Here is a 27,369-nt window from a genome sequence, read left to right on the forward strand (position 1 = left end):
AGGTACAAGGCTTATATAGATGAGTGGACTTTATTCTGATCCATTGATGACAATCAGTGTTTTACCCTTAAATACACCTCAAAAAGTATGATTTCAGTGCAAAGGTCATTAGTGAAACCCATTTGCTCCTCAGTTTCTTGACCCACCCTGGAAGATAAGCAGTGTTGTAGCATTGCCACATTGTGAGATGAACTCATGCCAGACTAAACCTATCTTCAACTGTACAGCACTGTTTTTCTCAACACCGAGAGAACTCATTCATTGGCCCAGGTTTGTGATTTTGGCTCCAGTATTTAATTATTAAGCTTATCTCCCCTCTTACAGTTATCATCATGCATGTGATGTAATAATTACAATCCAGTGGTAGTAAGGCCAAGTAACATTTATTCCATAAGATCTGTTAAAACTGAGAGACCCTATGCCTCAAGATGCCTACATGGAGTTTAGTTCTGTTTGGAGTCCTATTGACGGGTTGCTTAGCTTCTGAAAATGAAAAGGCGAAGTCTTGGCAAGGAAAGGCGACTGTGCACAACCTGAAGGAGATTATAATTGGCAGATGCTACAACTATATCAGAGTAATTAATCCTACTGTCGGGTAAGAAAATGTGTTTCTTTTTTCTTATATAATCATGAAAATTCAGATTACTGTGACCTCTGGAACCAATAACCAGTTGCCTCTATTTTAGCTTTTAGCTGTCCTAGGTTAGGCTCACGATGACAAAGTTAACTGCGAATTTTATTCATCCCTATGCTGCAAATATTGCAATCAAAGTAGAAAAATATTTCCAATCTTGAAATATTGAAAGCAGAAGATGCAATGTAGATCTCCGTAACTCTTCTATTCAAATTGTACTGACAGGAATAGATACTGATCATAACTCTGCCAGTTGAAAGGTTGTCTCAATTCGCTGCCTCCAGCTTAGGCTCGGACCTAGGCGTTGACGGCCTCCAAGCTGCGGATACCGATGCTTCCAACTCTGGTTCTGAACTTAGCCCCTTCAAAACTGCAGACCTCGCTGCCACCAACTCTCTCTTCAACCTCATCACCAGAAGCTTTCAAACTCCGGATCCCACCAGCTCCGGCTCCGACCTCGGCTGCCTCCTCCCCCGGGCTGAGACCTGTCTCGCTGCTGCTGGGGCCCATGGTTCCTCTCCCACCACCATCACTCCACACCAAGCCCAGGCCTCCCAGGCTCCTCTCCATCCTCCCTTCCCACTTCATTTCTCCTAGCCCCATCTTCCTCCCACCCTACATTCCCAGAACACCCCCTCCTCTGACCCCTCCAGCCTCTACCCACCCTGGCCATACCTCTAACCCCCCTTCTCTGAGGCAGAACATTCTGTTCTCAGTAATAGCCCCAGTTTTGTCCCTCTGCACCCACCATGACTCTGATCGTACTGATCGCCTGCGACTTTGACAAGGGTTCTCCAGCCCACAGCAATGACCCCCTTCTCCCGTCTTCAACCCTTTTCCTCTTCTGGGACACCTTGCTCTTCTGCCTGCTCTGGATATTTTTATCTCTAACTGCTGACAAGACATCAACTGTCTCGACTTTAACACTCCTCTCCAACTCAAACCTCACTCCCTCTGAATACACTGCTCTCCGCTCTCTGTGGACTAATCACAACCTCACCATCAAACATGCAGAAAAAGTAGTGGAGGGGAGATGCTGTAGTAGTTTGGCTGGGATCAGATGGTAGCACTCAAGACTCATCCTCTTACTTATCCCTTGAGCAGGACCGCACAAAGGAGCCATCATCTCCGCACCATCACTGTCTTCATTGACTCTGAAGATTGCCCAGCCATTGTCACCAATCTCAGTTCCCCTACCCTGCACCTCCCATTTCTACCCCCTACCGAGATCCACAATCCTACTGTCCAGGTAGACCCATTGTTTCTGCCAACTCCTGCCCCACTGGACTCACGTAGACATTCCTCAGCTCCCTTCAGTTCAGTCCCTTCCTGCCTACGGCCATGACACTTCACACGTTCTCAATCTCTTCAACGACTTTAAGTTCCCTCAACCCCAATTGACTTATTTTCACCATGGATGTCCAGTCCCTATACACTTCTATCTCCCATCAGGAGGGCCTTAAAGATCTTGGTTTCTTTCTGGACAACAAACCCAACCAGTTCCACTCCACCACCACTCTCCTCCATCTGCTGGAACTGGTCCTCACCCTCAACAATTTCTCCTTTGGTTCTTTCCACCTCCTTCAAAGTGTAGCCATGTGCACTCCCATGGGTCCCAGCTGTGCCTGCCTTTTCATTGGCAACAAACAGTCCATATTCCAAACCTACACTGGCACCACTCCCATCTCTTCCTACGCTACACTGACAACTGCATTGATGCTGCTTCCTGCTCCCATGCTGAGTTTGTCAATTTCATCCATTCTGCCTCCAACTTCCACCCTACCCTCAAATTTACCTGGTCTATTTCTGACTCCTCTCTCCCCTTTCTCCATCTCTGGAGATAATCTATCTACTGATATCTTTTATAAACCCACTGATTCTCACAGCTATCTTGGCTATACCTTTTCCCACCCTGTCAGTACCTCCATCTCCACCACATCTGTTCTCAGGATAAAGCATTTCATTCCAAAACAACTGAGATGTCCCCCTTTTTCAAACCATCAATGCTCCATGTTCCTTCCTCCACCACCAATGCTGCTCTCACCCATGTCAACAACATACACAAAATGCTGGTGGAACACAGCAGGCCAGGCAGCATCTATAGGGAGAAGCGCTGTCGACGTTTCGGGCCGAGACCCTCCGTCAGGACTAACCGAAAGGAAAGATAGTAAGAGATTTGACAGATTTCAAACGTCGACACTGCTTCTCCCTATAGATGCTGCCTGGCCTACTATGTTTCACCAGCATTTTGTGTGTGTTGTTTGAATTTCCAGCATCTGCAGATTTCCTTGTGTTTGCTCTCACCCACATCTTCCATTTTGCGCATGTCTGCTCTCACCTCATCCTCCTGCCATAATACCAGGGATAGGGTTCCTCTCATCCTCATCTACCACTCCTTTAGGCTTTGCATCCAGCATATAATTCTTGTAACTTCTGCCGTCACCAAACGGATCCCACCACCAAACATATCTTTCCCTCCACCAACTTTCCGCAGGGATTACTCCCTACACAAGTCCCTTATCCACTCGTCCCTCCCCACTGATCTCCCTCCTGGCACTTATTCTTGCAAGCAGAGCCCCTACACCTCCTCTCTCACTACCATTCGGGGCCTGAAACAGTGCTTCAGATGAGGCAACACTTCACCTGCGAGTCCCTTGGAGTCACCTACTGTATCTAGTGCTCCCAGTGTGGTATCTTACATATTTCGGTGAGTCCTGACGTAGATTGGGAGACTGCTTTGTCAAGCACCTTTGCTCCATTCACCACAAAAAATTGGGTTTCACAGTGGCCACATACTTCAATTCTACTTCCCATTCTGACATGTTAGTCCACGGCCTCCTCTGCTGCCACAATTAATCTAAGCTCAGGTTGGAGGAGCAACACCATGTATTCCGTCTGGGTAGCCTCCAACCTGATGGAATGAACATTGATTTCTTGAACTTCCAGCAACTGACCCCCTTCCTCTTCTTCACCATTTCCCATTCTTGTTTCACTTTCCCACTTTCTTGCCTTACCTGCTCATCACCTCCCTCTGGTACTCCTCTCCCTTCCCTTTCCTTCATGATCATCTATCCTCTCCTGTAAGGTTCCCCCTCTCTAGCCCTTTATCTCTTTCACCAATCAACCTCCCAGCTCTTTACTTCAACCTTCTCCCTCTTTCACCTATCAACTTATAATTCTTCCTCCCCCACTGTAATCTGATTTCTTCCCCCCTTCCTTTCCAATCCTGAGGAAGGGTCTCGGTACGTTTGTTCTAAAAATGCTAGAACGTGTTATTTACAGAACAGATTCTGTCCAACAGAGAGCGTATGTGATTCAGTAACGTCCCTTCCTTTTCCAGGGTGAACTGGCTGCATCGCCCACTAGGAACTGAAGTTTTTATTATGTATGCACATCGTATCACAGATCACGGCCCAAAACATCGACTGTTTATTCCAATCCATAGATGCTACCTGACCAGCCTGGTTCCTCCAGCGTATTGCGCTGGATTTCCAGCATCTGCAGTACCTCTTGTGTCTCAGTTCTTCTAGTTAGAAGATTATCAACTACTTTTGAAAGTGCGAAAAAGCTATTGACAAATCTATCATCATGTATTTTCCTTAAAATGTTTAGAAGCTTGGCCACACTTATTCATTTAAATGCATGCGGGATCTTTCTGATTTGTGGATATCTTCTCATGCTCAATCATTTGAGAGGGTCATTAGTAATAGACAGACTCAATAGACACAGAATTCCAAGACTCGGGAAAGGGATCAGTGCACTTTATGACAGTGCATGTAACCAGATCTTACATTGATTTACCTGAGGTACGCGTACCTGTTCTGTTCTGGAATAATACTTCGACTTCAGGCTGTAGTGAGCATGAAAATTACTTCAAAATTATGCCGTGACTGTTGCATTTAGATGTTAGAAATCCAAAATAAAAGCAGAAAATGCCAGAAATATTGAACAGGTCAGACAGCATCTGCGAAAGAGAAGAAGAGTCAATATTTCAGGACAGAGACCTTTAATCACACCTTCATCAAAAGGATTTGAAATGTTAACTCTGTTTCTCTTTCCACAGATGTTGCCTGGCCTGTTCAGTATACGCAGCATCTTGTATTTTAGTTTATCGAGTGGTTCTTTAGTGTCTTCCGACACTTTGTAACTGATGCTTCACAGAATGAGTTCAAGTGAACAAACTGTTTTTGTTTTCCAAATATGTCAGGTCATCCTTTTCTAATGTTAGACACGTTTACTTGGATAGTCATGTAACGATTGGATGCCGCAGTTATACATAGCCAAGGTTTGTTGGTCTTGGGCATGGGTGTGTCCTTGCTGGAGTAAATATGCCACCTGTATTTGGCAAACTGGAGTACTTCAGCTGTGGACTTCCCAGCACATTGGTTTAGCTATTCAGAAATATTTATTTTGCATATCCAACAACAAGATAGCTAAATGATGCAAGTGTTATCAAATCTTTAATGTCAATGGAAGAATTTCTTTTCCTTGTAATTGGTGCAGAAATCATCTTTACAGTACTTAGCAGCAAGCCACTTTTCCAATAATTCCATTTCTATACTTTATGCAGTTTTGCAAAATAACTTAGTTCAAGAGTTCAGTCTGCTTTTCACCATGCATGGAGGAAGTGTTGATTGATTTCATTTTTGTAAATCTTCCATTGCCAAAAATCTATAAAATAATATTAAATGCTTCTATCGGAGTAACAGAGAACAGAACTGGCTTTCCTTGTTACCTATACCACCAAAGGTCCAAAGGTGCTGGTTTATCCAAGCTTTTTGAATATTGTATTCAGGAATATAACACACAAAGTTTACCTCCTAATGCCTGTAACCTATACTAATGGAATAAACTATACTAATGGAAAATTACCTAAGGCACATCATATGAGACTCCAACAATGCTTTGCCTTTTAAATTCTCATCCTTGATTCTTATCTTTCCATCCTCCTCCAGCTTCGGAGGCTCCAACCTTTGCTAGAAACTCAATGGGTATTGCAATTCTCTTTCTGATGCAATTGTTTAAGTTGTATGTTAACTTAAGCTTTAGGTACATGGGTTTAAGTGGGTAAGAATTTTCAGTAACTGGTGATCTTATATAACTATTTAATTGCTAAAACCTGAATGGGTGGATATATATTTAATTGTTGCTCTCAGTATCATTCATTGCAATTTGGCAACATCACCTCAATAGGATTGAACTTGCACGTCATTCCGAACATTCTTAATTTTCCTGTTACAACCTGCGGAGCTTGAGGAGAACTGTTCTGCATTATAGTGCAAGACGTATTGCTCCATCTGTTTACGAACATAATCACTGTTCCCCCTAGGCTGCGTAGCCACAGAAACTGAAATGTTCCTGTGTGCATAGCCTGGTTGCCATGCACCTGGCATTGGACACGGCTAGAAAAAGTTTACAAGAAGTGAAAGGTTGCTTTATTGTTCTGTATTTCACTATACCCTTCAATTAATAAGTTAAATTAAAGTTATGTAATTTTTAAAATTTTAATTCTAAATATTCATAGTATAATTTTTTTTTAATTACAAAAAAAACACTTAAAGTGCTGTGCATTTTCCAGACCAGGTACAAACTTCTTGCTCAAAGGAATGGTTGGTCCAAGCAGCAGCAAAAAAAAAATTAGAGGAAACACTGAAGATATATTTTCAGAGGAAGTGCCGTAAAAATTATGCAGTAGCCTTTCCATTTCTCCTCTTTTGAAATAGTCTTAATACCTACCATATTGATTAGCCATTTGGTGTCAGATGGAGAAAATTTGATAGGCAGCATGTTTAGTGAGTTGGATATGCCACAGGTACAGAACAAAAAGAAATGGCTCACCACCAGGAAGGACAGTAAGTGCAAACAGGCAGTGCAGGAGTCCTCTGCGGTCAAACCGCTGTCAAAAGGTGTGAATACTGTCGACGGGGAGTGGGGTTCCTCACAGTGGCAACAGCCCCTTCTTTGATAAGTCGCTCAATGTCCTGTCTCAAAACATTATTTTGGAGACACTACACAAAGACTGAAGTAACACACACAAAATGCTGGTGGAACGCAGCAGGCCAGACAGCATCTATAGGGAGAAGTGCTGTTGACGTTTCGGGCCGAGACCCTTCGTCAGGACCCAGAGACTGAGGTACAGCCTTTGCACAATCTTGCTTTTTTAATGTCATCTATTAATACCACAGTATCACTAATACCACTGAATAATGAATTCATTGTTTATTCTATGAAGCAAGGAAAGGGAAACTTCCTTATGTCTATGTGCCCTGTTCATTAAACTACCTGTCCTGATGCCTTTTAAATGTTGTTACTGCCCATATTTACCACCTCATCTGGCAGCTCTTTACAGATAACAACTACACCTCGTGTGAAGAGTTCATGTCTAGGATAACCTTTTAACCTCCTCCCTCACCTTAAAATTTTTCCCTCTAGTTTTCGGCACATCTCCCAGGGGTAACAGACTCTGCTATCTTCCCTATGTATGCCTCATATACTTATATATACTTCTATCATGTCACCTCTCAGCCTTCTCCTCTCCAAGGAAAATAGTCCCAGCCTATCCATACATTCCTTGTGCCTCAAGCCTTGCTATCCAGGAAACATTTTTGTGATTCTTTACTGCATCCTCTCCAGCTGAATCTGCATGCCATAGGCCTCCTTCACCACTCTGTCTACCTTCATTGCTAAGGCCTCTCCCTTGAACAACACTTTGCAAAACCCTACCATTCTCTGTGAATGTCCTGCCCTGGTTTAACTTGTCTGAGTTAAACTCCATCTGCCATTCCCTAGCCCACTTTTCCACTTTGTCTCTATCCTGTTGCAACCATCGACAACCATCTTCACTGCCAACTATGCCACCAATTTTGGTGTCATCTGCAAACCTACTAATCACACTGCCTATATTCTCAACCGAATGATACATATGACAGACAAAAGAGGACTGATCCTGCAGCACACCACTAGTAACAGGCCTCCAATATGGGAAGTCAAACTCTTCTTCTTCTTCTTGTTTTATGGTGGTTGGCCCCCAGCTTAATGGTGTATTACCACCACCTTCTGCTCCGGAGTGTGGATCAGACGATAGACTTACATTCTAAATCCCTTCACCCATTCACACACACATAAACACACCCTAATCTACACTTTATCCTTCCTTCTTTGGCCATCCTAGTATCCTATTCCTGCTTATCCATCATATCATATAAAAAAAACCCTGTATCCCTTAAGAAAGCTAAAAGCACCGACCTGTGCTCTCTCACCCATGTCCAGCAACCCTTTTAATGTGAATTCCTGCACCCCCAATTCCCTCAGATTAATTCTCATCATCTCTCTCTGTATCCCAGACTTTCTACAACTCAGAATTACATGTTCTACTGACTCCTCTTCCTGATGTTCCTCACACAATTCTGCCTGGTGTTTCCCCATCAATTTCAATGTTTTGTTTAGTGCACAGTGCCCCAACCTTAACCCAGTCCACACAGTTTCCTCCCTTCTGTATCCACTGCCTACCCTAGTACCTGTAACACTGTTTTGTATTTGATATAAATGCCTCTCTTTCCCCTCTCAGTCCCATCTTTCTTGCCATATTTGGATGATTCTTTCCCAGATTATACACTAAGCCTCTGCTTTGCTGATACTAATGTGCATTTCTATATTTTCTTTCTTTAACACCCGCTTTGCCAACTCATCCACCCTTTCATTCCCCTTCACCCCTACAAGAGCTGGAACTCATAGAAATTTAACCTGACCTCCCTGATTTGCAACACTTGTGACTGACTGAAGGACTTCATGAAGTACATCTTGCTGGCTGTTTGAGAGAAAAGACCTTAAACTTGCTAGAACTGAGGATGACTCTGAGCATATCAACACTTTGCCTAGTCAAGCTTTCTCCACCCATCGCGACGCAACCAACACTGCCAACATCTCTACTGTATCCACCCCTAACTTATTAGATGTTCTTCTGCTGATTCCAATTTCTTTTGCTGGTATAGCCACCCCAAACCCTGTCAATCCTGTTTCAGGTTCCTTAGCACCATCCATATAAATCCGGGTATGATCACTATACTTTTCCATCACATGATAGTTAAATGCACTTACCAAATCTGTTTTATATTTTCCTTTCCTTTTTACCTCTAATAAATGCCGGTCTATGTCAAGCCATACAATCTTCCATGGAGCTACAACCGGATAAACTACTGAAGGACTTATCCTTAGATCAAACACTCCACATTCTTTAGCAATATCATTCCCTACCCGACTGAAGTTAACCCTCTGAAACTTCCCATTCTACCAGCACTCCTGCAACACTCCTTTTGCAAGGTGAGAATCATTGTGCCCTTGCAAATTAGCCCAGTAGTTTGCCATCAATTGCTTCCTTCTTAGCTCCAAAGGCATTATTCCCATTTCTACCTGCAGGGCTGATACTGGTGATGTTTTAAAAGCCCCACTGCACACTCTCAAAACCTGAGCCTGAATCACACCCAGTTTCCTTATAAGAGACCTAGCTGCTGATCCATATGCTACACTTCCATAGTCCAACACAGATCTTACTAAAGCCATTTACATACTCTTTAATGCTGAACAACTTGCTCCCCATTCCCCACCAGTCAAATATCTCATCATGTTTATTACTTTTTTACATTTGTCCTTAACTTTCCTGATATGGCCTGCCCATGTTAACTGTGAATCAAATATAACTCCCAGAAATTTAAATGATCCAACTCTTTCTAATTCAATCCCATACATCCTTAACTTCTTTCCTACCTCAATTCTTTTCCTGGTGAAACATACAGTTTGAGTTTTTTTCTACTGAAAAACTACATCCCCAATCATAACCCCACTCCACCACTTCATCAATTGCTCCTTGTAGCTTCCTGATTATATGCTCTGTGTTCCTGCCTCTTTTCCACAAGGCCCCATCATCCGCAAACAGTGACCTACCTATATCCTCTGGTACCTTTCTGAAGACATCATTGATCATAATGATGAAAAGTAACGGGCTAATCACACTACCCTGAGGTGTGCCATTTCCCACTGTACTGTCTTGATAATTCTGATCCAATCCAAACTTGAATTTTTCTACTAAACAAAAAATCTTTAATACAATTAAAAACTCTCCCACCAACCCCCATCTTGTGCAGTTTAATTAACATTCCTCCCTTCCACATCTTGTCATCGACTTTTTCTATGTCAAAAAACACTGCAACTATTGACTCTTTATTTGCCTGGGCCTTTCTTATTTCAGTCTCTAACCTTATCATGGAATTCCTTCCCTTCCTAAAACCACCCTGATAACTTGCCATCATTCCCCTCTTCTTAAGTTTGTACGATAACCTTCCTGTTATCATCCTTTCCATTACCTTACATATATTTGATGTTAATGTTATTGGCCTGTAGCTAGTAGATTTTGACGGATCCTTGCCAGGTTTCCTTATTGGAATTACTACTGCTTCTTTCCATGCACTTAATAATCTTCCCTCCTCCCACACTCTGTTATAAAAATGCAGTAACTTCAAGAGCGCTCCTTCTTCTAGATTTTTTAGCATAACATGGCATATCAGATCTTTCCCTGAGGAGGCTGGTCTCAATCTCTTTATTGCTCTCACCATTTCTGCCAAAGTAAATGAATCATCAATTATATCATCTGTTTCTTCCCTCCTGTTTAACACACCTGGGTATTGACTCATTGTTCTTTCCCTTCTCCTTCTCCACTCTTCAGACAAATTTTCTGAACTATGTATCTTTACCAACAATTTGGCCATGATCTCAGCCTTATCCCTGCTGGAGACTGCTGTTTTCTCCTCAGATATCATTACTGGATATTCCTATTCCCTTCTATCTCCTCCCATCCTCTTAATCATTCCCCATATCTCTCCCACAGGCATTGTTCTCCCTATTTTGTTGCAAAAGCTCCTCCAACTTGCCCTTTTAGCTTGACGTATAGTTCTTCTCACCATTGCCTGTGCCTTCTTATATTGAATCAAATGCTGCGTATTATGGGTTCTTTTAACTAGCCTGAGTGATCTATTTCTGTTTTTTACAGCCTGACAACATTCCTCTGTCCACCATGGAACCAGTTTTCCATTCATCCTATTTTAACTCCTGGGTATAGCTCCTTCTGCTGCCATAATAATTGCTGAAGTCACCTGACTGTTTAATTCATCTATATCTCCAGAAATGTCAATCCTTGTCAATGCTTCTTCACTTAACCTCTGGAACTTACCCCAATCTGCTTTTCCAAACACCCACTTTGGGATTCCACCACCTGATCTTACTTCAACTCTTTCACCCACTGAACATGAAACTGGGTAGTGATCACTGCCTACTGTTGAAGCTGTCCAAACTCCCCAGTTACTGATGCCAGCCAAGATATTAGACACTAACGTAATATCTAATACCGACTCAGTTCCTCTTGTTGTGTTTATCCTTGTTCCTCTACCATCATTCATACACACCAAATCCCTTTCTTCCATCAAATCTTCACTTACCTTTCCATTTGAATCTGTAATCAGATCCCCCCATATTGTGCTGTGAGCATTGTAATCTGCACACCACACTACTTTATGTCTGTTTTGTGCTTGTATCCTTAGTAGGCTGTCCAAATCCAACCTTTTACATGGATTATAGTCGTTAATAATAGCCACTTCCTCCCCTCTCTCCCACATTTCTACCGCTATGTATTCCTGATCATCTCCCTTTTCCAGTACCCTATTTGGGAAAACTTGTTTGATTAACATAGCACAACCCACTCCCCCCCAGGATTTCTATCTTTCCTTATCATTGTATATCCATATACCACAAAGTCTAAAGTTGGTTTCAACCAAGTCTCCTGAATACACACTACATCCACTTTTACAACCATTTCTTTAATAAACTGCTTGAATTCTTGGCTATTGGCCAGTAAACTCCTTGCATTCCATTGCAAAAGAATCACCATAATTAGTATTAACAAACTCATGACACTTCCTGGCTTGACTGGTTAGTGAGGTTCTCCCTCACTTCTTCCTATGTCAGTCCTACTAACCCTAAATGGTTCACTGCTGCTTTGACCAACAGCTGAATTTTTTCACCTTTTGACTTTACCTCAGCAGTACTATTAATCACTCCTGCAACGAATGTTACTACTAGAGCCTTTTTGTCTACATAAATCCTGTCATTTGTTCTTTGTTGCATCTCTCGCATCCCTCTTGCTCCCTGTTCATTAGAAGCATTATTCTGTTCTCTTGACATTCTTATTGCGTAAGTGATCTTTCTTTTCACTCTTATTTCTTGAATTTTATTCCCCCATCTCATAACTTCACACCCACTATATGCCACATTATGAGCTCCTCCACAATTACAGCATTTTGGTTGCACTCCTGTTCCACACTTTCCATATTCATGATCACCCCCACATCTAGCACATCTCCTCTGCCTATTGCAGTTTTAACTATGTGTCCAAACCTTTGACAATTATAGCACCTCAATGGCTTTGGCACATATACCCTTACTTGGTATCTCAAGAAACCCAGGAACATTTTCCTTGGCAATCTTTCTTCTTCAAATTCAATAAATACTGTTTCACTTTCCTTTTTCACTCCCTCCTTTGTTGTTTTCAGTCTTTGAACATTCATTACTTTTCCTCCTTTGATATTCCTCTTTAACTCCTCCATATTTATACTCATTAGTACTCCCATGATCACTCCTTTACATCCACCACCTTTCCATGCTCCCACCCTCCCTGTATTCCACCTTACATTTTCCTCTCCCTCTTAATTTGAGTGCTTTCTCAAGCTGTTCCTCGTTCACACATCTTACTAATAGGTTGCCATCATTAAAGACTTTTGTAAATACTATTTCCCCTATCTTATTTGCCAGTGTTGTTGTTAGCACAAATAGGTTAATTTTCTTCATGTTTCCTTGAGCCTTCTCATTAAACCTTATTATGACAATACCTTCTCTCTGAACTTGTTCATCTTCCTCACTTTCAGAGCTCTCTCCACTATCATTTCTTATTCATTTACTGCCTTTGTCTCGGTTTTCATTCATCCATCCCCTCACTATCTCCTCATTCCCTTTAATTCTCCCTTCACAACCATCCATCTCTCCCCAGCTGCCTCACCAAAGGCAGCAGTTCGGCAGCTTGCTCAGCCTCGCTGCTAACCTGCACCAGAACCAGAAACACAAGCACGCACTGGCCAACCCTTGCCCAGTTCAGGGTCCTGACCGCCCTCCGCAGTCGCAACCCCCACCCTGGGAAACAAGCCCTGCCCTCTCGGTTGGAAATCATACTCTAATCCCACCCTCTGCCTGCTGAGCCAAAACAACCAGCTCCCAGTGGTCAGCTGAAACCAATCCCAGGCTGACTTTCACTGATCGGTCGTCAGCTAATTTGTTGGATCCCATATGCTCTAACCTTCCAGGCCATGTCAATCCACTTAGTCACCTTTTCAAAGATGTGAGGCATGATTCTTTTTCACAGACAAATCTACACTAACTATCCCTAATCAGTCTTTGGTTTCTCCGTGCAAATAAATCCTGTCACTTAGAATCCCTTTTGATAATTTTCCCACCACTGGAGTTAGGCTCACCAGCCTGTAGTTCCCAGGTAATATTCTTAAATAACGATACAACATTAACTATCCTTTGGTCTACCATTTGCAGTACCTCACCTATGGCTAACAAAGATTAATAACAAATCTCTGTAGACACAAGAGACTGCAGATGCTGGAATATGAAACAAAGAAAAAGAACAGGCCACTGGAGGAAGGGAATTGTCAGGAGACCCTGCATTAAGACTAAGAGGAGAGGGAAGATCACCAGTATAAGTGAGTGAGGCAGTAGCTGCTAGATCATGGGTGGCTGAGGAGGGGTGAAGGATAACAGGCAGATGGAACCAGGAAAAGGAGGATTACAGGTGTGGTTTGGAGGCAGAGGAAGGTGGGTGATCAACCATTGATTGTGAAAGTATATTTGGGATTTTTCATTCCGTTTCAGAGAGAAGAACTGCACAGCAATCTGGGAAGCATTTCAAAAAGCCTTTGTTTATAAAGACCCATGCAACATCAGTCCTACTAACTATGAGACTTTTATCAGGTTGGCATTTCACAAGATCCCCCGAAATGAGGTGAGGCTAATTGATAATACAAAATTACTTGAGTAACTGGAGAGATTTTCTAATAATGTACATGCATGCTCAGCCTTATACCTTGGTATTTTAGAAGAGTGAAGTAAAACAAAATTGATTCTGTTATTTTTAAACATTAAATGCATTTACAGTTTCTTACTTTGTGCCATTTTGTCTAAGCTTTGTAAAATCAGCATGGCAGTGTGTTAGAGGACCATCCAGTAGCATGTATCAGAGTTAACCAGTTTCTGCAGTTGTTTTGAACAGCATTTTCTTTGGCCATTAAATTTCAGTGAACTGTTTTCCTCCTAAGAGGCAGGAATGAACTACAGTTGGAAAGTGAGAATTAATAAAAGGATGTTAGCAAGACTTTATTAGTGGGATATTCTGTTTGATCAATTTTTTCAGAGTTAGTAAAATGCATTGATGACAACAGTCTTTGTGGACTTCATTAAGGCCATATAGACTTCACATTGTGGGATCATACTGTATAATCCCACAAGAGTAATTGGTCCAAAAGGTTTTGTCATCTGAGATTTAAGGCAAGTTGAAAAATTGGATCCAAAACTAGCTTAATAAACAAGAAGTGATCATAGAGATTTGTTTTTGTGATTGGAAGTCTGTGACCAGTGCTAGGAACCTTGCTGTTTGTCTCTTGCATTGACAATTTGGATCTAAATGCGGGAAGTGTGATTAGTTTAGTTGTAAGTAACACTAAAATTCAACAGGTTACAATAGGTACATTTAATGTCAGAGAAATGGATACAATATACATCCTGAAATTCTTTTTCTTCGCAGACATCCATGAAAACAGAGGAGTGCCCAAAGAATGACAGACAGTTAAACATTAGAACCCCAAAGCCCCCCAGCTGCCCCTCCCACACACAAGCAGCAGCAAAGCAACGATACTCCCCCACCAGCAAATAAACAGCAGCACCCTCCACTGCATACTCAAGTGTGCAGCAAGTGTCAACAAAGACAAAGATTTGCAGTGACCTGACTACCCCTTTACCTGGTAATTCGACATACCACAGTCTCTCTCTCCCTAATAATAGAAAAAGACATGTCTCAGTTTCACAGTGAGAGGGGAGACATAACAAACAACTCACTGATTTACCATGTTAAAAGTCTGTTGCGTCACTTTTCCCGAGCTCTGTGCCCAGAGAGTTGGCCCTGGAGAGGCTCAGATCTCTGGATACACAACCCACAGCAGTTAACCCACTGCTCTTAATGTTCCGTGTTCTCCCGCGACCCCTCAGTCATGGACACCAGCCTAGAATCAGCACGTCTCCCTGAAGGCATGCTAGTCTTCCAGGCCGCGTCCTTGGGATGTCAAAAAGCAGCCGGTTGTGAAGCCCTGAGAGCGTGTCCCATACCCTTCAGAACTTCAGAACTGAAGTCAAAGTGTAACTCCAGGTCTTCAAAAAAACCTTGAAAGGAAAACAAAGAGATATGAAAAATAGAAATAGAGCTGTTACCAAAGATGCGAGCAAAGGAGTTGCTGTTTAGCACCAACTTGACTTTGCTCTGCCCCTCTGATGGTGTTGTTGACAGTGAAAAGGTAATCCGGGCTAAAGGAACGTATTGATTAATTGGTAAAATGGCTGAGCAATGACAAATGGAATTTAATCCTGATAAGTGAGAGTTGATGCACTTTGGGAGAAACAATAAGGGTAAGGCCTTAATGGACAACATTAATGAACGCAATAAACACTCACGTCCAAGGGAGTACTAAAGAACAGAAACACCTTGGCTACAAGTCCAAGAATCCCTGAAAGCAGCAACATGGTAGATAAGATGTAAGGAAAGCAAATGGGATATTGGCTTTAATTTGCTGCAGCACAGAATTCAAGAGGAAGTATAATTATGAAAGCATTTATAAGTTCCTCCAGCATTTTGTGTGTGTTGCATGGAGCCACTCCAATCTCAGGGAACATCACCGGTAACTAATGTTGCTGCAAGGTCCTCCGTAATTTCTTCTCTAGCCTTCTACAAAGTCTGAGGTTGCACTTAATCAAGCCCTAGGGATTCATTTATCTTAATGAGCTGTAAGTCTGCCAATAGCTCCTTCTAGATAATATGATTGTTCTCCAAGACATTTCTACTTGTTCCTTCTATCTCTGAGGGAATACATTCATTAAAAATCCCACCCATGTGTGGCTAGAGACACAGGCAGCCCTGCTGATCTCTAAAGGGTCTTGTTTTCCTTTGCACTTTTAATAATGGTTCAACAGTTCATTTTGTTGTCAAAGTATCCATGTACAATACAACTCCGATATTCATCTTCTCCCGATAGCCATGAAATGCAAAAAAACCATAGGATTTGTTGAAAGAAAAACATCAACCCCTCCCCTGCATGAAAAAGAAAAAGAAACAAAACTCACACATCCCAATTCCCTCACACAAAAAAACTAGCAGATCACCCTCATGGAAAACAGCAGCCAGAACATCAAATCCCAAACCCCCAACCCCCTGTCTTGCAAACAAAAACTAATGGATCGCCCACACTGAAAACATTAGCAAGAACATCACCCATCCCTTGGAAAAAAGAACTTTGACAATAGCATCAAACTCCAACCCCTTTCTCACACACAAAAACTAACAGATCACCCATACAGGAAAACACCAACAAGAACATTAGACCCCAAATCCCCAACTCCTCCTTCACACAAAAAATAAAATATCGCCCACCTGCCAATCAACAACAAGAAAGAAAACATAAAAAACTAAAGGAGGCCAATATAAACTAGAGTTCAATAATCACATAAATCTCAGAATTTCAAAAACATCCTCCCATCAGTATCGAGGAGAGTAGCTGCACGAACTCAGTTCTTCTGTGAACAGTGTCCACCACGCCAGGTCTGAACGCCACCAACCCTGTGGTCTTCATGGAGAGCGACTGCTAACCTCCTCCACATTCACCTCAATGCTTCAATCTTCCTCAATGCTTCAAAATGGAGTCAATCATGAGCCCCACACCCCAACTCCATGAGGTAGCTCATGCTCTCAATCGTCTCTGGACACAGCAGAGCGCTAGATCATTTGATCGAATTCCAAACCGCACGTCACAGGCTCCAGCGGTTTCTGTAACACAATCAAGACAAAAAGAACAAGCAAAAGATGTAGAAAAAGTGAAATAATTGAAGACATTGACTACCTGCTGATGTCGCCCAAGGAATCATTTACTGGCACCATCTTGTCCAGAATCTAGAGAATGTGGAATTTTCCTTATACTTGCCAGCCAGATCCATCTCATAACCACTCTTCATCCTCCAGCCTGCCACAAAGGCAGAATCTTCCAATGGGTACCATTTTAATTTGACTTTGTATTCCCATTCTGACATGTCTGTTCAGGGACTCTTCTACAGCTGTCATGTGACCAAACTCAACAACACCTTATATTCCATCCAACTAGCCGCCAACCTGATGGTATGAACAACGACTTCTCCAAAGTCCGGTAATAACTCCGCCATTCCCCACTTCCTCATTTTTCCCATTCCCCATTCTGGTTATCCTCTCACTCTTTCTCTTCTCTTCACCTCCCTTTGGTTCCCTTCTTCCTTTCCTTTCTTCCAAGGTCAACTGTCCTCTCCTATTAGATTCCTCCTTCTTCAGTCCTGTATCTCTTCCATCTATCCCCCTCCCAGCTTCGTACTTCATCCTCTCTCCCACACCAACTCACCTAGTCTTATCTCTAACTTCCCCCCACCTTTGTATTCTAGCCTCATGTTTTCCAGTCTTGATGAAAGGTCTCAGCCTGAAATGTTGATTGTTTATTTCCCTCCGTAGATGCTGCCTGACTTGCTGAGTTCCTCCAGATCTGTTGTGTTGCTCAAAATTTCAAGCATCTGCAGAAGTTCTTGTGTTCATGGCAGGACTCTAATGTTGTTGTACTATTTATGTAAGGTAACAAGGGGATTACAAGCCTGTCAGCCTGACATCAATGGTGGGGAAGTTATGAAACGGATTTCTGAGGGACTGGATCTACTAACATTTGGATGGGCAGAATTTGATTAGGAGGAGACAGTATGGCTTTGTGCATCAGACAGTGTACTTGATGAAGAGGTCATCAACAGGGTAGGTGAGGATAAGGTATTATATATTTAGACCTGAACAAGGCCTTCTACGAGGTCCCACCTGGCAGGCTGGTCAGAAAAGTTAGCTTCCATAGAATCCAAGATGAGGTAGTTAGCTAGATTCAAAATTGGTTCAGGGGTAGAGTGCAGAGCTACCAGGAGCGTTGTATATGAAGGGCCCGAGGATGCCCACCACCCACCCCACAGTCTCTTTAACCCACCACCATCAGGAAGGGTGTACAGGAGCATCAGGACTGGGACTGCCAGACTGGGTAACAGCTTCTTCCCCCAAAGTGTGAGACTAATTAATACCCTGCCACCACAGAGGTGTTGTCACTAGGACAGCAAGCTGTTTACTGTTTAGTGTACTGTACACTTTTTACCCGTGCTGCGCACTTCACATTCATTTTGAATTATATTTAATGAACTTATTTGTGGTAATATTTAGTTTTCTGTGCTGTGTGTGATATATCTATTGTGGGTGCACCATCATCTGGAGGAACATCATTTTGTTAGGTTATATGTATGTGCAGTCAGATGACGATAAACATGAATTAATAGTTTCTTGGAATGGAAACTGGTGACTAATGTTATGCCATAAGGGTTTGTGTGTAGAGCCTTGTTATTCATTATTTATGTAAATCAGTGTGGAGCAAGTCAACATGCTAGGACATTTCAATATAAAGAAGATATGTTGTGTCTCTTAAAGAACATTAATATGGATAAGTCCTCAGGGTCTGATGGGATATGCAGCATCCCAGGTTATTGAGAGAGACAAAATATGAGACTTCTAGGACCTTGACTAATTCCTTCAAGCACTCTTTAGTCACAGTTGAGGTCCCAGATGTCTGGAAAATAGTTGACATTTTTCCATTATTCAGGAATGGATAAAGGGATACTCCTGGAAACTATAAGCTGCTGAGTTCTGGAGAGGATCAATAGGGTCAAGATTTATTGAATGAACATTTGAAAAGCCATGGTCTTTTGCAGGAGAAGTCATGTCTTACTAACTTGAAAGTTTTTCAAGGAGGTGACCACACAGATTGATGAGGGTAGGGCTATGGGTGTTGTTCACATGGATGTTAGTAAGATATTTGACAAGGTCCCTTCAGAGAGATGTATGCAGAAGAGTTAAGTTGAATGGGTGCCATGGTGAATTGGATTTGGAAGGGACTTGCTCATAAATCAACCTGCTCAGACGGTAGGAATTATTCTAACTGGAGGTCTGTGACCAATGATGTTTGGCAAGGTATCTCTGCTGTTCATGATCTATATAAATGACCTGGATGAAAACATAGATGGGTGAGTTACTAAGTTTTCAGGTGATATGAAGACTGGTGGTGTTGTGGATCGCATAGAAAGCCAGCAAATGAAACGCTGTCGATCGTTTGTAGATACGGGCAGAGAAATAGCAGATGCAAAATGTGAAGTGTTGCCCTTTGAGAGACCAAATGTAAAGGGACAATACACTGTTAATAGCTAGACTATTAAATGTGTTGATATGCAGAAGGATTTTGTCTAGGGCTCCCTAAAAGTGGCTATGAAATTTGTTGGGGTGGTAAAGAAGGTATATGGCATGCTTGCCTTTATTAGTTGATCAACTGAATTCAAGAGTGGAAAGTTATGTTGCAGCTTTATAAAACTCTAGTTTGGAGTATTGCATCCAGTTCTGATTGCCCACTATTGGAAGGATGTTGAGGCTTTGGAGAGGGTGCAGAAGATGTTGCATGCATCTGAAGGCATTTGCTGTATGCTTTTGTTCTCTGCTGTGGTGGAGGTTCAGAGTAGATATGAGAGGTTTATAAATTTTGAGAGGCATAGATAGAGCAGACAGTTGGTATCTTTTTCCCAGGATTCAATTGTCTAATACCAGAAGGAAAGCATTAAGATGAAAGGGGTGAGTTGCCAATAGAAGTGGTTGAGACAGGCACAACAGTATCATTTATGAAGCAGGTACATAAAGGTGTGGTGCTTAGAGATATACAAAGTGTATATGCAGGATATTTGGACTAGTCAGGTAGACAACAGGGTCAGCATCAACTCACTGGCCCAAAGGGCCTGTATCCATGCTGTTTTGCTCCATGTTTCCTGGGATGGAGTATTTCACTTATGAGAAGTGGCTGAACAGTCCTGATACTGGATTTCAACCTAAAATATTAATAATACAAATATTAATAATAATTTGCCCACAGATGCTGCCCAACCCACTGAGTTCCTCCGATGGATTGTTTGGTGCAATGAGCTTGCTTTAATCTCTGTGGAGCAGAGCAGACTGACGCGATATGTGTGATAGAGATATAGAAAATTGTGAGAGATATAGGGAGGATTGATAATAGGACATCCTTCCCATAACAGTCATTAGCACAATACTGAGCAGCTGTAAAATTCTTCAGTTATATATTTCCAAAAAAAACATACTTTATGGTATAAAACTTATTTAAACATCTTACATTTTTGGCTTACTTATTTTTAACTATGTTCTGTGGTTTGGTCTCAAAGACATTGGGGCACCATGGTAGCATAGTGGTTAGTGCAATGCTATCACAGCTCGGGGTGTCGTAATTCAAAGTTCAACTCCAACGCTATGTGAAAGAATTTTGTCTATTCTTCCTGTGAGCATGTGGGTTTCCTCCGGGTGCTCGTTTCCTCCCACAGTCCAAAGACCTACAATTTAGTAGGTTAGAAAGCTGCAGAACAAGGGCTGTTAAGTGGATTAGTGTCTATGCACGTTTAATAGTTGGCATTGATGTGGTGACCCAAATTGCCTGCTTCTGTGCCATTTGATTCTCTGAATCTTAATTACAGGCATTATTCTGGGAAAACACCAAACTTCTTGTGCACCGGTATTCTGATAAAACGAAAAGAATGATGCCTTTGGGTGACACTCTGACTGGATATTTGGCAGATGATTTGGACTGGTGTGGACAGCTTGAGGCTCCAGGTGAGTTGCACGGCTCCTGCACAGGTTTAACATTCTTATCGACAATACCATGTAGGGTTTTAACTAACTAAAAATACATTTTATTAATCATGTAACTAAAGAATATTAATATTTAATAATAGATTACCTATGTTTTTGGATGCTTTCTATATTTTCAAACATAGATTTCAATTATGACATTTAACAAATCTTAATTCATTTATTACATCTGATATTATACACTTCCATTGTGAATAGAAACATTATTATTAAGTCTGATAATTAAACATTATTAATGCATACGAATTAACACAATCTTACAAATTAATGCTATCTTTTCTAATAGGTTAATCATGCACAGAATACTCTTTCAACTGGGGTCAACTATTGTGTCTGGAGCTCCCAATGCTGCCTTTTGTGCATTAGTGTAAATTGGGGGACCGCTTCATCATGAAGCTCTGCACCATCCAGCACAAGCAGGATTCCTGATATCTTAATTCCATTCCCATTCTTGTTCTGACATGTCAGTCCACGGCCACCTCTTGTACCATACGAGGCCACCCTCAGGGTGGAGGAGCAACACCTTAAAATCCATCTCGGTAGCCTCCTATCTGATGGCATGAATATAAATTTCTCCTTATAATAAACAAATCTTCCCCCACCCCATTCTATTCCCCACTCTGACATTTTGCTACTATGCACCCTAGTTCTAGACTCCCTACTCTGAGGAAATCGTTTCACAGCATTTCGTCTGACAAAAATCCCATTTGTACTAGCAACATCACCCATTTACATTCTTCTAAACTTAGAAACATAGAAAATAGGTGCAGCAGTAGGCCATTTGGCCCTTCGAGCCTGCACCGTCATTCAGTATGATCATGGCTGAACATCCAACTCAGAATCCTGTACCTGCTTTCTCTCCATACCCCCCGATCCCTTTAGCCACAAGGGCCATATCTAACTTCCTCTTAAATATAGCCAATGAACCGGCCTCAACTGTTTCCTGTGGCGGAGAATTCCACAGATTCACCACTCTCTGTGTGAAGAAGTTTTTCATCATCTCGGTCCTAAAAGGCTTCCCCTTTATCCTTAAACTGTGAACCCTCATTCTGGACTTCCCCAACATCGGGAACAATCTTCCTCCATCTAGCCTGTCCAATCCCTTTAGAATTTTATATGTTTCAATAAGATCCCCCCTCAATCTTCTAAATTCCAGCGAGTATAAACCTAGTCGATCCAGTCTTTCTTCATATGGAAGTCCTGCCATCCCACGAATCAATCTGGTGAACCTTCTCTGTACTCCCTCTATGGCAAGAATGTCTTTCCTCAGATTAGGGGATCCAAACTGCACACAATATTCTAGGTGCGGTCTCACCAAGGCCTTGTACAACTGCAGTAGAACCTCCCTGCTCCTGTACTCAAATCCTTTTGCTATGAATGCCAAAATACCATTTGCCTTTTTCACCGCCTGCTGTACCTGCATGCCCACCTTCAATGACTGATGTACAATGACACCCAGGTCTCGTTGCATCTCCCCTTTTCCTAATCGGCCACCATTCAGATAATAATCTGTTTTCCTGTTCTTGCAACCAAAGTGGATAACCACACATTTATCCACATTAAATTGCATCTGCCATGAATTTGCCCACTCACCTAACCTATCTAAGTCACCCTGCATCCTCTTAGCATCCTCCTCACAGCTAACACCGCCACCTAGCTTCGTGTCATCCACAAACTTCGAGATGCTGCATTTAATTCCCTCGTCTAAATCATTAATATATATTGTAAACAACTGGGGTCCCAGCATTGAGCCTTGCGGTACCCCACTAGTCACTGCCTGCCATTCTGAAAAGGTCCTGTTTACTCCCACTCTTTGCTTCCTGTCTGCCAACCAATTCTCTATCCACATCAATACCATACCACCAATACCGTGTGCCTTAAGTTTGCACACTAATCTCCTGTGTGGGACCTTGTCAAAAGCCTTCTGAAAATCTAAATATACCACATCCACTGGTTCTCCCCATCCACTCTACTAGTTACATCTTCAAAAAATTCTAAGATTCGTCAGACATGATTTTCCTTTCACAAATCCATGCTGACTTTGTCCGATGATTTCACCTCTTTCCAAATGTGCTGTTATCACATCTTTGATAACCGACTCTAGCATTTTCCCCACCACTGATGTCAGACTAACTATAATTCCCCGGTTTCCCACTCCCTCCTTTTTTAAAAAGTGGGGTTACATTAGCCACCCTCCAATCCTCAGGAACTAATCCAGAATCTAAGGAGTCTTGAAAAATTATCACTAATGCATCCACTATTTCTTGGGCTACTTCCTTAAGCACTCTGGGATGCAGACCATCTGGCCCTGGGGATTTATCTGCCTTTAATCCCTTCAATTTACCTAACACCACTTCCCTACTAACATGAATTTCCCTCAGTTCTTCCATCTCACGAGACCCTTGGTCCCTTACTGTTTTTGGAAGATTATTTATGTCCTCCTTAGTGAAGACAGAACCAAAGTAGTTATTCAATTGGTCTGCCATGTCTTTGTTCCCTATGATCAATTCACCTGTTTCTGACAGTAAAGGACCTACATTTGTCTTGACCAATCTTTTTCTTTTCACATATCTATAAAAGTTTTTATGTTCCCTGCCAGCTTTCTCTCATAATCTTTTTTCCCTTTCCTAATTAAGCCCTTTGTCCTCCTCTGCTGGTCTCTGAATTTCTCCCAGTCCTCGGGTGTGCTGTTTTTTTTTGCTAATTTATATGTTTCTTCTTTGGACTTGGTACTATCCCTAATTTCCCTTGTCAGCCACGGGTGCACTACCTTCCCTGGTTTATTCTTTGGCCAAACTGGGATAAACAATTGTTGTAGTTCATCCAAGCGATCTTTAAATGCTTGCCATTGCATATCCACCGTCAACCCTTTAAGTATCATTTGCCAGTCTATCTTAGCTAATTCACATCTCATACCTTCAAAGTTACCCTTCCTTAAGTATAGAACCTTTGTTTCTGAATTAACTATGTCACTCTCCATCTTAATGAAGAATTCCACCATGTTATGGTCACTCTTACCCAAGGGGCCTTGCACGACAAGATTGCTAACTAACCCTTCCTCATTGCTCAATACCCAATCTAGAATGGCCTGCTCTCTAGTTGGTTCCTCGACATGTTGGTTCAGAAAACCATCCCGCGTACAATCAAAGAAATCCTCTTGCTCAGCGCCTTTTCCAATTTGGTTCACCCAATCTATATGTAGATTGAAGTCACCCATTATAACTACTGTTCCTTTATTGCACGCATTTCTAATTTCCTGTTTAATGCCATCCCCAAACTCACTACTACTGTTAGGTTGCCTGTACACAACTCCCACCAGCGTTTTCTGCCCAGTGGATACAGTGAATACTTCAGTGGATACAGGCCAAGATTCCTCAACTACTAGTTAAAGCTCTCTCAGTCAGAGATGGAATCTTTTAAGGTTACTCAGTACTCATTTCTTGGCCAGCACGACCTTCTTCAAGTACAGAGATCAAAACTACATTCTATTCTCCAGATAAGCAAACCATCGACCTTTCCAGAAAATCCTTCTTTCTTCAAAATACATAAATGATGAACCATGGAAAGGAAATGCAAAGCCCCAAAGCCAAGGGTATTTGTCGGATTTAAAGCTCGATCCCAATATATTCCTACATCTATTATGAGAGATAGATAATCCTTCTCCACGCTCCTTCATTGATTTGAGATGGTGTTGAATTTTGCCATTCTGTCCTTTGTGCCTGATCATGGCTGAAATTTCATGACAGCACAACTTTACTTCAGTAATCCCAGATGCTTTTTATCATTCACCACCATACTTTAAAGATTCGTGATGGTATACTGTAGTCAAAATGTGGCATTCCCCCAATGCGTCGCATTGTGTCAGCCTACGTCATGAGCTCAGTTCTTTGGAACAGCCTCTGAGAGACGACCAAATAAAATGATTGAGCTAGCCTTGTCTTTCATCAACCAGATTGTCAAAAATTCTCAAGGGTTCAGTGACATCAAAGGCAAAGATTAGTGTAGGCTGTAAGGTGATACCATAATTACAAAATTCTGTTCTGTTTTACCTTACCATATTCATATTATTTACAGGGATCAATTTTCAATCCTGTCCCACTACAACTGAATGTGAAAATAACCCAGTGAATTCCTTTTGGGTAATAGCATCTGAATCTGTAAGTTACCTTTAGAATAATATTCCCAATTATATTATTATCAAAATTTCCTTTGCCTCCTTCATAAATCTTCCCATGTATATATACAAATGCATTAAAACCCTTACTTTTGAAAGTTCTTTCATTATAATTGCTTATTATGTTTTAATTCAGCAGTGCAACACAGAATAGCATTAAGAACATATACTTGCATCATTTTAAGTTGTAACATAATTGTTACTTAGCATTGAAGCTATTATATTTAGAACTGGATTTTCATGTTTGTCCAGCTTTGAATTAGTTCAGGGTTAGGGTGATATCTCAGACACTTTTCTCAGCTTGTTCATAATTAAAATGAGCAGAATACATGTTGGATTTTGGCGGACTTGTAGCAAAATTAAGATTAAACTTCAGAACAGATTTTGTGAGATCCTTGTGCCAGTGCATTTTATATGTAGCACCTGATTCAAGCTTTCTAGTAAAATTAAACAAATTTATAGTCCCATGTAAGTGCAACATGTGTTTTCATTCACACCTTTCAAAGTTTTCCCGTCTTCTTTATGCAGTATTTCCCTTCGTGGGAGTAGAGAGTTTGACCATCTAAAAAGTGTGTTGTGGTGATACTCTGCAAGGACAGGTGGGCAAACGAGTTTTGTGCTGGACCCCTTGAAAGCAATACTCTGCCTTTCCCAAGACCCAAAGCATTATGTACAATGGATTCAGTCCTGCTTGCAGTAGTTAATGGAAGCAGGAAGAGTATCTTTGTGAAAGGTAGGGGGAGAGGTAGATTATTAAATTGGTAAACTGTTTTATTATTGTGACAGGTACTGAGGCACAATAGAAATCAATATTTTACATGCCATCCAGATAGATGCATTCTTTGAGGTAGTACAAGGCACAACAGAGGTGAAAAACAGCCTTGGTGTGGAAGATCACAAGATAGCCAGGGCAGTACTAGGCTACGTGACCTTTCAAACCAACCCTGGCTGATCTGTCCCAGACCTCAACTGCCCTTCTGTGCAAGTACTACGTAATTTTCAATTCCTGGGTCTTTCAAAAGTGTATCTAACTCTCTTTTAAAGGCCTGCAGTACTTTAACCTCCACATCCCTCCAAGGTAGAGAACTTCTGAGATTCTCCTCTTTCCACAAGAAGTAGATCCTAGGGCTTCCATTTTATATGACACACCATTACCTTGAGTCTTATCCATTGATGGAAAAATCTCAACACGTACATCATGTTTAGTGGATACTGGCTCAATCTTCTAAACTCCAAAGAAAACAAGGCTAATATTTTAGCAGCTTGAGGGAGTACAACTGTCTCACGCTAGTAATTAGCAGAATGAATCTCTTTTGCTCGATCTCCAAAATTATACACAATATTTGAGGGGCAGTCTCACTGACACCATGTACAGCTGTAACAATAATTCTGTATTTATGTTTTCTTGGGTCTTTCAAGTTTTGTTTTTCTGAAGTCTGATAGCTTCCTACATTGAACTCCATTTGCCAACGTTTTAGCTTGCGTGCTCAACCTAAATACATATATTCTGTTACTGAGTCCAAATATCCTCATGTCAACATGTCCTCAAACCTATTGTTATGTCATCAGAAAACATGAACACCTTACACTATGCTTCTTCCCCCATGTCATTTGTATAGCTAGTAACTAACTGATGGCTAGAACTCCACTGTTTATATCTTCACATGCTAAAAAAATCCATCTATTTCAACTAAACCATGACCAAAGAGTTCTTCTTTAGGGAGTGGAGAGGAGCTGGAGTCATGGCAAGGAGCACAATGTTAGGGGAAAAGGGACAGCATCACACAAAGAGATACCAGTATCATGTATGTAATATGAAGTTGGGGTAGGTTTGGGAACTCACGTGGCAGCCCAATAGTGTCAACAGAGGGGGGTAGATTAGGGGGATATGCTCAAGGGAGGTGTTGAAAGAACAGACCAGATAACACCCACACCAGAGCATTAACACAACTCTGGCTGGCAATTGACATTTGACATCAGCATCTGAACAACATGGGTGGATGACAAGCAACCACTAGGCAGTGGTGTGCTGGGGCAAAGGCATCAACATGGGTGATGCCAACAGGCTTCGTAAACTGATTAGAAAGGCTGGCTCTGTTAAAGGAGTCAAACTAGACACACTAGAGTCTGTGGTAGAACAAAGGACCCTACGGAAAATCCTGGCAATTCTGGGCAATTTTTCTCACCCTCTGCCTGCGTCCTTGGCTGAACAGAGGAGCATTTTTAGTAGTAGACTAAGACAACTGTGCTGCTCCAAAGAGTGCTTTATGACATCTTTCTTACCCTTGGCCATTCGGTTCTATAATGAGTCAACCTAGAGCTGGGGAGGTGATAACCCACTCCTGTTAGACTGTTCATGATAACTTATTTTTTAATTCTTTCTGTTTATCTTCTAATGTT

General features: G+C 41.7%; 1 protein-coding gene across 1 annotated transcript in view; it reads left to right on the top strand.

The window, feature by feature from the left end:
- The first annotated feature begins 428 nt into the window (after positions 1 to 428).
- The window catches only part of LOC132404616 (ADP-ribosyl cyclase/cyclic ADP-ribose hydrolase 2-like), a 43,001-nt gene continuing 16,060 nt past the window's right edge, over positions 429 to 27,369 (top strand). The window contains exons 1-4 of the mRNA XM_059988912.1: positions 429 to 595; positions 13,610 to 13,739; positions 20,621 to 20,756; positions 24,870 to 24,952. Of these exons, the coding sequence (XP_059844895.1) occupies positions 429 to 595; positions 13,610 to 13,739; positions 20,621 to 20,756; positions 24,870 to 24,952 (516 nt within the window). The remainder of the gene's footprint in view (positions 596 to 13,609; positions 13,740 to 20,620; positions 20,757 to 24,869; positions 24,953 to 27,369) is intronic.

Source organism: Hypanus sabinus, chromosome 14 (genome assembly GCF_030144855.1).
Source record: "Hypanus sabinus isolate sHypSab1 chromosome 14, sHypSab1.hap1, whole genome shotgun sequence".
NCBI classification, from domain to species: Eukaryota; Metazoa; Chordata; class Chondrichthyes; order Myliobatiformes; family Dasyatidae; genus Hypanus; species Hypanus sabinus.